Source organism: Sander lucioperca, chromosome 7 (genome assembly GCF_008315115.2).
Source record: "Sander lucioperca isolate FBNREF2018 chromosome 7, SLUC_FBN_1.2, whole genome shotgun sequence".
Taxonomy (NCBI): domain Eukaryota; kingdom Metazoa; phylum Chordata; class Actinopteri; order Perciformes; family Percidae; genus Sander; species Sander lucioperca.
The window spans coordinates 40,800,188-40,812,837 of NC_050179.1; the positions used below are offsets into that span (position 1 = coordinate 40,800,188).

General features: G+C 43.9%; 1 protein-coding gene across 2 annotated transcripts in view; it reads right to left on the bottom strand.

The window, feature by feature from the left end:
• The window catches only part of ces3 (carboxylesterase 3), a 12,605-nt gene extending 1,598 nt beyond the window's left edge, over positions 1-11,007 (bottom strand). Inside the window, exons 1-11 of one of the 2 annotated variants that reach the window (XM_031285521.2) lie at positions 10,812-11,007; positions 9,419-9,620; positions 5,624-5,762; positions 4,959-5,092; positions 4,650-4,803; positions 4,362-4,466; positions 3,690-3,791; positions 3,116-3,256; positions 1,795-1,875; positions 956-1,097; positions 188-337 (exon numbers count right to left, since the gene is read on the bottom strand). In XM_031285521.2, coding sequence (XP_031141381.1) covers positions 188-337; positions 956-1,097; positions 1,795-1,875; positions 3,116-3,256; positions 3,690-3,791; positions 4,362-4,466; positions 4,650-4,803; positions 4,959-5,092; positions 5,624-5,762; positions 9,419-9,620; positions 10,812-10,878 — 1,417 coding nt within the window. In that variant the 5' untranslated portion in view covers positions 10,879-11,007. The remainder of the gene's footprint in view (positions 1-187; positions 338-955; positions 1,098-1,794; positions 1,876-3,115; positions 3,257-3,689; positions 3,792-4,361; positions 4,467-4,649; positions 4,804-4,958; positions 5,093-5,623; positions 5,763-9,418; positions 9,621-10,811) is intronic. The other variant, XM_031285522.2, reaches the window with a different exon arrangement.
• Between the last annotated feature and the right edge of the window lie 1,643 nt (positions 11,008-12,650).

The window sequence follows — 12,650 nt, forward strand, 5'->3', positions numbered from 1 at the left end:
AAGACATTTGAGAACGTCTTTTTGGGCTTTGGACAATACTGGTCACGTTTTTTCACCATTTTCTAACATTTTGTAGAACAAACAACTAATCCATTAGTTGAGAAAATAATCAACATATTAATCAACAATGAAACATTTCTTTAGTTGCAGCTCTAATATAATGGGTAGCCCATTACAAACAACCTACCTATGATTTTTATATGTCCATTCCAGAAACATGCACCAAACATGAAGCCGACATCATCTGCATGATCTGCCTTCACAAAGCTGGGTCTGGTATGTTTGTGTATCTCAGCCCGGTATACAAACTCGTACATGTAAACTGGAACACCCGCATCTAAATACACCAAGGAGATAAAAGACAAGAGGTGTATGCTTAAGGATAAAGGTCAAAGATCAAGAGCAATTAGCAAATCGTTGCAGGGAATGATCGTCACTGTGGCTCAGCAGGTGGCACCTTGTACGGCAGCCTTGGCCACAGTGTATGAATGTAATGTTTGTGAATGATGAATGGTACTATGTAAAAGTGCTTTTGGTAGTTGTTAAGACTAGAAAAGCGCTATATAAATACAGTCCATTTACAGGGTGATGTATGAACCATAGACTGTATAATAATAATGGATGAAGCTTCTGGGCTTAAAAACTTAAAGCTATAGTGTGTAGTTTCTGTCTCCCCCATGAGGAATTCTAAGTAATGACAACAAAACTGTCAGTGCATCCTCATGATACAAGCCTTTTGTGATCGCGCACCTTTCCTTTGGTTGAAATGAGATTAAAAGAGCATCAAGTCATCTATAATCGACACCAGCAAAGTGCACCAACATTGACAGAATTGACAGAATGTCTTCCTACACAGGTCTTTAATCAATTAGTCTTCCTTGTGTGACACAAACATTAGTTTCCATTTATTTATAGAGCTGTCAAAATGCTCTTTCTGTGCCGTGCCCCTTCTGACCTGAGTGGTATCCGGCCACCGAGGTGACAGGAAGCGTCATCAGCAGGTCTCCAATGACTTCGGTGAATGCGTCTCTGATCTCTTCTGGTGTTTTAGAGTCTTTCAAGTATTCGTCGACGATGAGGCTGTTTGCAGAGGAGGCCTGAAATAGGGAAGAAGGTTGGACCATTAGATTTCTCTTTGAGGTAGTGGTGTTTTTCTACAGCAACTTCTCATCAACAAGAAGAATGACTTAATGACCTTTACTTTTTAATTAAAAATGGTGTAAACATTGTTCACATCTGATGTGATGAATATGATCAATGTGTTTGCCTGACGAAGACGACCTTGTTGGTCAAAATGTTGCAGCATTAAAACTTTGGGACGTAGCAAAATTCTTTATGCTGACAACCTTTCCTATCGATGAAATGTCATAATATGATAATAATATAATGCTAATTGAACAGTTAATTATTTAAACCGTGTGACTCGCAGTCCGCCATTGGACAGTCTGAAGAGCTGCAATGTATTTTGGGGCCGTTGAGTATGTAGCCTAGAGTAAGCTCACATTGCATAATTTTGCTAATCTACTATACATTCAGGCATTTCTTGCATACACAAAATCCTATGCAGTTGGAGGAACGCAATACATACTTAATTTTACATCATACTTAGTATGACTAAGAATAGGATGTTAGTATACAATTTCTAACTGACCCCTAGACATGTATTAGAACATGTCTGGAAAGAATCTTTAAGATAACGGCATCAGTTTATGTTATGTGCAATGGTAAAAAAAATAAATAAAATTATATATATATATATATATATATATATATAACAGCTATCATGGAGCTCACCCCTGTAGGGTTGAACATGTTCACCACTGCCAGCACAGACGATCTGTTCATACCGTGTTCCCAGCCAGGAGGGGCGAAGCTCTATCATCAACATAAGAAAATGCTTCAAATTAGTTCAAGTTGAGGGGGACAGAATGAAATGTCACACCATGTGATGCGACATTCAGTTCAAGATTATGCATCACTTCTATTGGACTTGCTCCAGATTGTTTAGAATTGGTCTGCAAGACACCAAATTGTTGGAAATGTAAGACAGAGGACAGCCAATTACTTCATGTCCTCTGGTCTTGTGATGAGGTCCAGGAAGTTTGGACCGGGATACATGATAACCTATCTCAGATTGCAGGGACCCAGGTTCCATTCGGCCCAAGATTATTTGTTCTGGGAGATGGGTCAATCCTAAACGAGATGGATCAGCACATAAGACGCTGGGTCCAGACTAGTTTGATGATAGCTAGACAGATTCTGTTAAGAGGATGGAGGAATGAAGGGCTGCCGTCAATCCAGGAGTGGGCTTGTGAGATGGCTAGGGTGGGGGGGCGTTTGAATAAATGTCATATAAACGGTTTACCAGATTGGATGTCTATAATAGAAAATGGGGAAAGTAGCTGAACTTTGTGGAGGGCTCCTAAGAAGCTTAGTGCTGGGGAGAGACCTGTATGATGGGCTCATGGGGATATCATTTATACATATGTTTATTTGGTGTACTATTTTGTTACTATGTTGTTGTATGGTCTTGAATATTGTAGTTACTGTGTCATCTTTTCTTTGTCTGGGTGGGTGGAGATGACGAAGGGGGGTGGGTGGGGGGATATGTTTATATTGTGAGTTGTATGCTGTGTATGTTGTTAACAAATAAAACTAAAAATAGTTAATTACAAACAAAAAAAATTCAAGATGAAGTACAAATCCTTCAAGATAAAAAATTTTTTTTTTTCAACATAGAGTGATATGGAGATTAAGTGACATTGACATAATCATAGGCGTAATTTACAGGAGGGATGGGGGGGTTACAACCCCCAATAATCAAAACTGACTGGTGCAATCCACCCCAAATACCTATTATAATTTCTTTTACATAAATAAAGACATGTGCACCATAACCTTGTTGCAGAAAAGGCACAAATTGTTGCAGAAAAATTCGCCACAATGCAGGAAATTAAAATTTTGATTTTGCTCAAAAGTGGAGATCTCAAACCCCCCAATGTTAAACCCAAAGTTACCCCCTTGGACATAATTAAAAGGAGTATAATTGTCCCAGAAGCTGGGTAAAGTATATTATGTCTGAATAATGGAGTGAAAGCATTGAGATCTGTGTGACCTGAGGCAGGATCCATCCAAACTCATGGTTGGTTACTCCCATCATCACTGGAACCTTCAACACTTCTTTTCTCTTGAGAAGCTCCTCTGCTGTGTCAGTCAGAAACACGCCGTCCACCACGGCTCCCAGGTAAATGTTCATCTAAACACAAGACAGAACTTACTGCTATTGAACATCAATGCGTCTTTGTCCAAGTGGATGAAGGTAAACCAAACTTTCAATGAGTGTTTACCAGCCAAGGGGGTTCACAGGCTGCCATCTTGTGGCTAAAAGTTGGGCTATGGCACTTAAAATTCTGATCTGGAATTCACACTGAACCTTAACAAAATGATGATTCCCTTGGGTGAGGTTTCTATTAGTTCTTTCACCCTCTGTAATTTTCTAATATACCAGCACCGTATGATATAGAGATAGACACTTTTGTGGCTAGTATTGGCCTCCTAATTTAACTTAAACTACACTGTAAAGACAGAAGGATCCAGAGAATGCAAAATAGAATAAAACACACAATTAACACAACTAAAGCTAAATACATCCATAACATCTGCCTGCATATCTTCACAATACCATTTACCTTTTTAGCTGCATCAACTAGCTCATCTTTACTTTTCCCCCTCATACAATGGACCAGTTCCTCTGTGCTGCTGCGGTCACATCCAGTAAGGTTGGCAACAATCTAGGTATAAGGAAGAGATTAATAAAAACTATACCGACATAAGTAAAAGTATCCTGCTAAAATAATTCTCTAATGTATTTTACTCTGGTACACATGTGAAAGTTGCTATAAAAATGTACTTCTGTGAAAAAAAGTAAAGGGCACCCTAGAGAACACTTTATCATGTTTTCTCCACAGGGCACCCTAGAGGGCACTGCATCATGTTTTCTCCATATTAGGGCCACTCATTAGTGAACCACATCTCGTTTTCTCCATTGAAAGGCCACTCTGGAGGGTACTTCTTATTTTAAGGGAACCCTAGAGAACACTATCATGTTTTCTCCACTGGAAGGGCAGCCTTGGTTTTTTTTTTTTTTTTTTTCGAACATGGGGCACCAAGGGGGTGGTCGCCTTATTAGGTGATAATATGTTGATGTTGTGTTTTGTCTTAATTGAACAAGGGGCCAAACAATCCAATTAATGCCTCTTTAAGTTCTGTCGGTACAAATGCATGTTCAAAACAATGAGCATGTGTTTGATAGATATGTTTTTAAATTCATGCTAATCTACTCAGTTTACATATTACAGTACCTTGGCATGATCCAAAGGATGGTTTGTAGAGTAGGTCCCGAGTGTTGCTACTCCACTTTGAAAAATTGCCCTGTGAAATAATCCTTTTGCTTGTGGAGACAGAGTCTGTTCATAAGGAATGATACATTACATATGCAATGACTTGACAAATGTACATGATAATAAATTCACGATGCACTCATAAACTAGCACTGAGGTTCATACATTTGGGTCACCTAAACATGTTAAAAATGTGTAAATGTATGCAACTAACATGTTTCTTTTCTTCCAGTGATTAGTTTTCTTTACCAGTATGGATGCACTGATGCCTCCTGCAGAATCTCCAGCGACTGTGACAGTTTGTGGATCGCCGCCAAAGGCCTCAATATTTCCTTGCACCCATTTCAGAGCTGTTAGCTGATCCAAGAAACCCCAGTTGCCCTGAGCATGCTCGTCTCCAGTGCTTTGAAACAGGAAAAGTCAAGACACATCTGTTTGGATTCTTATAGAATTACTCACAAAGAAAGTCTGGAAAAAATGGTGAATGTGATACTGTGGATATTTTCTGTTTATTTCTTGAAACCAGACAGAAATGTGATGAGCAACACAATCCCTTACCTCAGGAATCCCAGAATGCCAAGGCGATACTGAATAACAACCATCACTATGTTTTCATAAGCAGCTAATGGAGCGCCATCATACTGAGAAGCTGCACCCATTGTCAGACCTCCCCCATGGATCCACACCATCACCTGACACACAGTACAGTATAAGATACAACCATTTGTAATGTGCCACCTACATTGTGATGCATTATTGTAGGTCCAGTTTTATATGCAACTAATTTTAATTTCTACATTTGTGAATGTAGTAGGGGGTCCCTGATCCATATCTCTTCCAGTTAAGGGTCCTTGGCTTAAAAAATGTTGAAGACCCCTGATTTAGGGAGTTTTTTTCTCTGCTGTTGAACTCAGTGGCGGGTCATTTCTGACCCGAAGACAACTGAAGAGTTAAATAGTAAAAATCAAACACATGTTGAAGCTTTGTTTGAGCAGCCAACACATTTTGACATTACACAGTGAACAGCTCTTTACTCAGCATAGAGACAGAGAGTGGACAAAATAACATGGACAACTTAGTCCAACAACATCACAAGTTACACCCTCTCTTCATAATGTTAATGCTGTGTTGTTTTAATGGATTGCATTTATAGTGTAAGGAAATTCTGTTATTTTGTCCATGCCTGTATACAATCATATATGATCTATGTCTGTTTAACGTACCGGCAGTTTGTCCCCTTTTGTTGCCTCAGCTGGAGAGTATACGTTCAGATACAGGCAGTCCTCTGAAAGCTCTGGTGGGCTGTATTGCATTGACATGGTCCTAGAAACACTCACAACTATTTCTGGATCCTGGATACAGCTTAAAAAAAAGAGAGAGAGAAGAAGTGTGTGCCATCTATACGGAGAAATATCTTGTCATGTTCTGTGCTCTTCGTTGATTCATCCATCCATCCATCCATCTTCTTCCGCTTATCCGGTAACGGATCGCGGGGGTAGCAGCTCCAGCAGGGGACCCCAAACTTCCCTTTCCCGAGCCACATTAACCAGCTCCGACTGGGGGATCCCGAGGCGTTCCCAGGCCAGGTTGGAGATATAATCCCTCCACCTAGTCCTGGGTCTTCCCCGAGGCCTCCTCCCAGCTGGACGTGCCTGAAACACCTCCCTAGGGAGGCGCCCAGGGGGCATCCTTACCAGATGCCCGAACCACCTCAACTGGCTCCTTTCGACGCGAAGGAGCAGCGGCTCTACTCCGAGCTCCTCACGGATGACTGAGCTTCTCACCCTATCTCTAAGGGAGACGCCAGCCACCCTCCTGAGGAAACCCATTTCGGCCGCTTGTACCCTGGATCTCGTTCTTTCGGTCATGACCCAGCCTTCATGACCATAGGTGAGGGTAGGAACGAAAACTGACCGGTAGATTGAGAGCTTTGCCTTCTGGCTCAGCTCTCTTTTCGTCACAACGGTGCGATACATTGAGTGTAATACCGCACCCGCTGCGCCGATTCTCCGACCAATCTCCCGCTCCATTGTCCCCTCACTTGCGAACAATACCCCAAGGTACTTGAACTCCTTCACTTGGGGTAAAGACTCATTCCCTACCTGGAGAAGGCACTCCATCGGTTTCCTGCTGAGAACCATGGCCTCCGATTTAGAGGTGCTGATCCTCATCCCAGCCGCTTCACACTCGGCTGCGAACCGATCCAGTGAGTGCTGAAGGTCACAGGCCGACGATGCCATGAGGACCACATCATCCGCAAAAAGCAGCAATGAGATCCCCAGCTCACCAAACTGCAACACCTCTCCACCCCGACTACGCCTCGATATCCTGTCCATAAATACTACAAACAGGATTGGTGACAAAGCGCAGCCCTGGCGGAGGCCAACTCTCAACTGAAACGAGTCCGACTTACTGCCGAGAACCCGGACACAGCTCTCGCTTTGGTCGTACCCCATACTCCCGCAGCACCTCCCACAGTATCTCCCGGGGGACCCGGTCATACGCCTTCTCCAGATCCACAAAGCACATGTAGACCGGTTGGGCATACTCCCAGGCTCCCTCCAGGATCCTTGCGAGAGTAAAGATCTGGTCCGTTGTTCCACGACCAGGACGGAATCCACATTGTTCCTCTTCAACCTGAGGTTCGACTATTGACCGAACCCTCCTTTCCAGCACCTTGGAGTAGACTTTACCGGGGAGGCTGAGAAGTGTGATACCCCTGTAATTGGCACACACCCTCTGGTCCCCCTTTTTGAAAAGCGGAACCACCACCCCGGTCTGCCACTCCTTAGGCACTGTCCCCGACTTCCACGCAATGTTGAAGAGGCGTGTCAACCAAGACAACCCCTCCACACCCAGAGCTTTAAGCATTTCTGGACGGATCTCATCAATCCCTGGGGCTTTGCCACTGTGGAGTTGTTTAACTACCTCAGCAACTTCCACCAGGGAAATTGACGACAATCCTCCATCATCCTCCAGCTCTGCCTCTACCATAGAGGGCGTATTAGTCGGATTTAGGAGTTCCTCAAAGTGCTCCTTCCACCGCCCTATTACCTCCTCAGTTGAGGTCAACAGCGTCCCATCCTTACTGTACACAGCTTGGATGGTTCCCCGCTTCCCCCTCCTGAGGTGGCGAATGGTTTTCCAGAAGCACCTTGGTGCCGACCGAAAGTCCTTCTCCATGTCTTCTCCGAACTTCTCCCACACCCGCTGCTTTGCCTCTTTCGGGGCATTCGGTACCTTGCAACTGCCTCCGGAGTCCTCTGGGATAACATATCCCGGAAAGACTCCTTCTTCAGTCGGACGGCTTCCCTGACCACCGGTGTCCACCACGGTGTTCGTGGGTTACTGCCCCTTGAGGCACCTAAGACCCTAAGACCACAGCTCCCCGCCGCAGCTTCAGCAATGGAAACTTTGAACATTGTCCACTCGGGTTCAATGCCCCCAGCCTCCACAGGGATGTACGAAAAGCTCCGCCGGAGGTATGAGTTGAAAGTCTGTCGGACAGGGGCCTCCTCCAGACGTTCCCAATTTACCCGCACTACCCGTTTGGGCTTACCAGGTCTGTCCAGAGTCTTCCCCCACCCTCTGACCCAACTCACCACCAGATGGTGATCAGTTGACAGCTCTGCCCCTCTCTTCACCCGAGTGTCCAAAACATACGGCCTCAGATCAGATGAAACGATTATAAAATCGATCATTGACCTTTGGCCTAGGGTGCTCTGGTACCAAGTACACTTATGAGCATCCCTATGTTCGAACATGGTGTTCGTTATAGACAATCCATGACTAGCACAGAAGTCCAACAACAAACAACCACTCTGGTTTAGATCAGGGAGGCCGTTCCTCCCAATCACGCCTCTCCATGTGTCTCCATCATTTCCCACATGCGCGTTGAAGTCCCCCAGCAGAACTATGGAGTCCCCTACTGGAGCCCCATACAGGACTCCATTCAAGGTCTCCAAGAAGGCCGAATACTCCGAGCTCTTGTTTGGTGCATACGCACAAACAACAGTCAGAGTTTTCCCCCCCACAACCCGCAGGCGTAGGGAGGCGACCCTCTCGTCCACTGGGGTAAACTCCAACGTAGCGGCGCTCAGCCGGGGGCTTGTGAGTATCCCCACACCCGCCCGGCGCCTCACACCCTGGGCAACTCCGGAGAAGAAAAGAGTCCAACCCCTATCCAGGAGTATGGTTCCAGAACCGAGACTTGCGTAGAGGTAAGCCCCACCAGATCCAACTGGTAGCGCTCCACCTCCCACACAAGTTCCGGCTCCTTCCCCCACAGAGAGGTGACGTTCCACGTCCCCAGAGCCAGCGTCTGCCGCCCGGGTCTGGTCCGTCGAGGCCCCTGACCTTCACTGCCAACCATGTGGCAGCGCACCCGACACCAGCGGTTCCTCCCACAGGTGGTGGGCCCATGGGTTGGAGAGATAGGTGCCACGTAGCTATTTCGGGCTGTGCCCGGCCGGGCTCCGTGGCAAACCCGGCCACCAGGCGCTCGCTGACGGGCCCTCCATCTGGGCCTTGCTCCAGACGGGGGCCCCGGGCTTCCTCCGGGCAGGGTCACTCCATCTCTACCTCGTTTTTTCATAGGGTATTTGAACCATTCTTTGTCTGGCCCCTCCCCTGAGACCACTTTGCCTTGGGAGACCCTACCAGGAGCACAAAGCTCCAGACAACACAGCCCTCAGGTTCATAGGGACACACAAACCTCTCCACCACGATAAGGTGATGGTTCCAGGAGATTGATTCAAGTCAAGTTTATTTATATAGCACATTTCATACGACAGGCGTAAACTCAAAATTCATGCATGACAAAAACAAAATAAGATAAGGAGGTATTACATGTATGGAAACATAAGATTAGATAAAAGGTAAAAACAAGATAAAATAGTATTACAATAAAAATGGAATAAGATATGTATAACCATTATTAAAAAGGAATAATGATACAAATACAAATTCTATAATAAAACATTTACCAGTTAATCACACTTTAAGTCACCGAGTCTTACATGGGAGGCTGGTGTGTGCCGTCTCTCTCCCCCTCCCAGGGCTCTGCATCCTGAGGAGCAGCCAGGCGGAGGGGCCCCACAGGGGGCCGTGCAAAGGGGATTCCTAGGTGTTGCTTCACCCTCCTCTCTGTGCCTTTCACCGTAACGTATTCCCCTCTGACTCGGCCATTTTTCAGAGAGACCACATGGTCAACGCTCCCTGCTGAAGATACAAGTATTTGTGATTGTGTTTAACTTCTCATTGCCTGTCAAAGTAGAAAAAGCATAGGTGTAAATATTACAATGAAGTCCATTTAGCTGCTTCAGTTTCAGGGTCCTGGTGTTGTTCATGCTGGCTTACTGTCACCCAGTCATGGCTTACTAGGATACTTGAATAGAACAAAGCCATCATTAATGTTATTATTAGTAATGCCTTCTCATACTATGAAAATTCAAAATGTCTGCTGAAAGGGTATGAGACAATGTTTCTCATTCAAACTCTAAAAATGGAAAGTTTTAAAGAAATTATAATATTTTAATTAAATTATTATTATATAATTTGGATCATGCAATAACACAGACCTGCCTATGCTTTTCATGGAATTATTGTAAACATTTACAAAGGGGAGCACTGGAGAGACCAAAAAGCAGCACAAGGCACACTGCAATTTTAAGTAGTACTTTAGTAGTATTATTTTTTATAGTTCACATCTACTTAGGTTATTAGTTGTTCAAGATTGCCTTCTGCACCAACTTGTGATTATTGCATCAGCATTTTGCCATTTTCCATATCTAGCCTGCATCGATGTTTAACCAATAGAGGGCAGCATAAGATAATGGTACATTTATTCACCACTCTACCCATTCTACAGTTAATTGATGGAGAAGCCAGAACCTTACTGTTTGCATGCACATTTCTTATTACATATATTCATTTGTGAGTTTTGTTATTTGTATCTTGTATTTCCAGTAGAGGGCAGGAATATCTAGCTGCAGCAGTGTTAGCCAAACCCACCGAATAATCCATAGGATGACACTGCAGTTTTTTTTTTTTGTTGTTGTTTTACATGATCACTTACATGCATGTTTCTAAGTCAACTTTTTGAAGTTCCTAACAACTCACTACGCATGTTCTAAAGCATCTAAATACTTGGTTTCAAAAAGTTTACTTAAAAACATGCATGTAAGTGATCATGAAAAATAACAAAAAAACATAACTGCAGTGTCATTCCATGGATTATTCGGTGGGTTTGGAGATTGGTAGCTCCTGAAAAGTTGACAATGTGGTCATTCTTCTTTAACATTTTAGATTGTTCTTGGGCTGCTAAGAAATTGGAAAATTGTACAATGAACCTATGTATTTGTCATCCATAGTGGCTGGTGCATCAGTATGTAAAATGAAGTGTTTCCTTACCTGATGTTGCCTGTGCTATTGCTGTCAGCGCAAGAAGGAGATAAACAATGAACAGCACTGTTCCCATCCTGACCAGGCTCGAAGAAAAGACAGAGAGAATTACACTGTGCTTTCAGAGAAAAAGCCCTCTGCCCCTGTCCTGGCCTCTGGTACCACCCTGCCAACACACACACACACACACACACACACACACACACACACACACAAATCTAACTCTAACTCCCACACACACATCACAAACAAGCTCATTATGTCACAACCACAGCTCAGCATGAATAGTATAATCTCTATTGATTTAACCTCCAAAGCACCACAAGAAGAACTGTGACCGCTGAGTCAAAAATGATAAAGTCCTGCTCTTTGACCACTACAGCTCAATGCTGCAAACCACAAAAAAGTTAAATAATACTTGGTATACCTTCAGATAATGTAGTAGACACACAACGTTCTCTACCTTCTTTTTTTTTAAGATACATTTTTTATTGTCTTTATATTTTTGAACATACAGAACAGACAAACACACTTGAACAAGAACAACAACCCTCTCCCACCCCCCACCCTCTGCGGTCTCGAGGAAAGAAAACAAACACATAAACAAAAAACAAAAAAAAGGAATCCCACCTTGCCTAGTCCCTCTCCTCTAGTTCTTGTGATGCTGAGGTCATTAGGTCTGATACTTGTGCTGCTGAGTTTTTCCATAGGTCTATAGTCGATGATTTGGCTTTGTTAATCCTTGCTGTAGAGAGCTCCAGCATAACTATGTCTAGAAAATACGCCAACCACTGTTTTATACAAAGTGAGTGGGGGGCGAGCCAGTGCTGAGCTATCATTTTCTAGGTTGCGGTTGAGCCGGCTAGCCAAATTTTCTTCTGTCTCCCAAGCAGGTGTAATTTAGAGTCGTCATTAAGTAACAAAACAATCAGGTCAGTAGGAATTCGACATCCTATCACATCAGATATTATTGATGTTTTATTCCAGAACTCATGCACCTGTTCACACTCCCAGACCATGTGCAGGAAAGTTCCAGTTTGTTCAGGTTGGCAGAACGTGCAATAGGGAGTAGGAATGAGTTTAGAGACGTATCTCTTCTGAGGAGTCCAGTATGTCCTATGACATATGTTGAAGTGGATCTGCTGGTGATTTGGGTTCTTGGAACAGTGGGAAATGTTGTCCCAAACTGTCTCCCAATTAATTACGTTCCCCTCCGAGCTCAACTCTCGCTCCCATTTCTTTACTATTGGGAGTTCTCCTACAGATACTTGCATCAGTTTAGCATAAATCCTGGACACTAATCCTCTCACAGGAGAATCAACAAACCATTTAATGATTGGGTGCATCTCAAGACTGTTCTCCCATGGTACTCCATAACATTTTAGGGCTGATTTTAAGCGAAGATAAAGGAAGAAGAATGTCCTAGGGACATCAAAGCTAGCTTTCAGGTCTTCAAAACTTAACATACCTTTCTCATTGAATAGCTGGTCTAGAGTATAAATACCTCTGTCACTGGTGACTGACACTGGTTATAAACAAAAGGTTTGTTACCAGACATTAAGTGTATGTTGTGCAAAATTGGGGTGTTCAAATGCCACTTATTGGTGTAGTGTAGTTGCTCCTCCACCTGTTTAAAGTTGGTCAGTGTGTTGGTGATAATAGGTCCATAGGCTAACATACACTTTTTGGGACACACACCTGCAAAGGCAAGGTCTTGCAGTCTTAGACTTCCAGTGAGGTTTTGCTCTATTTCTCTCCATGGGACTGTAGATGAGGGGTCCATCCACACTCTGAGGGCCCCGTAGCTGAAAGGCTCTGTGATACACTTTAAGGTTGGGGAGGGCCAGG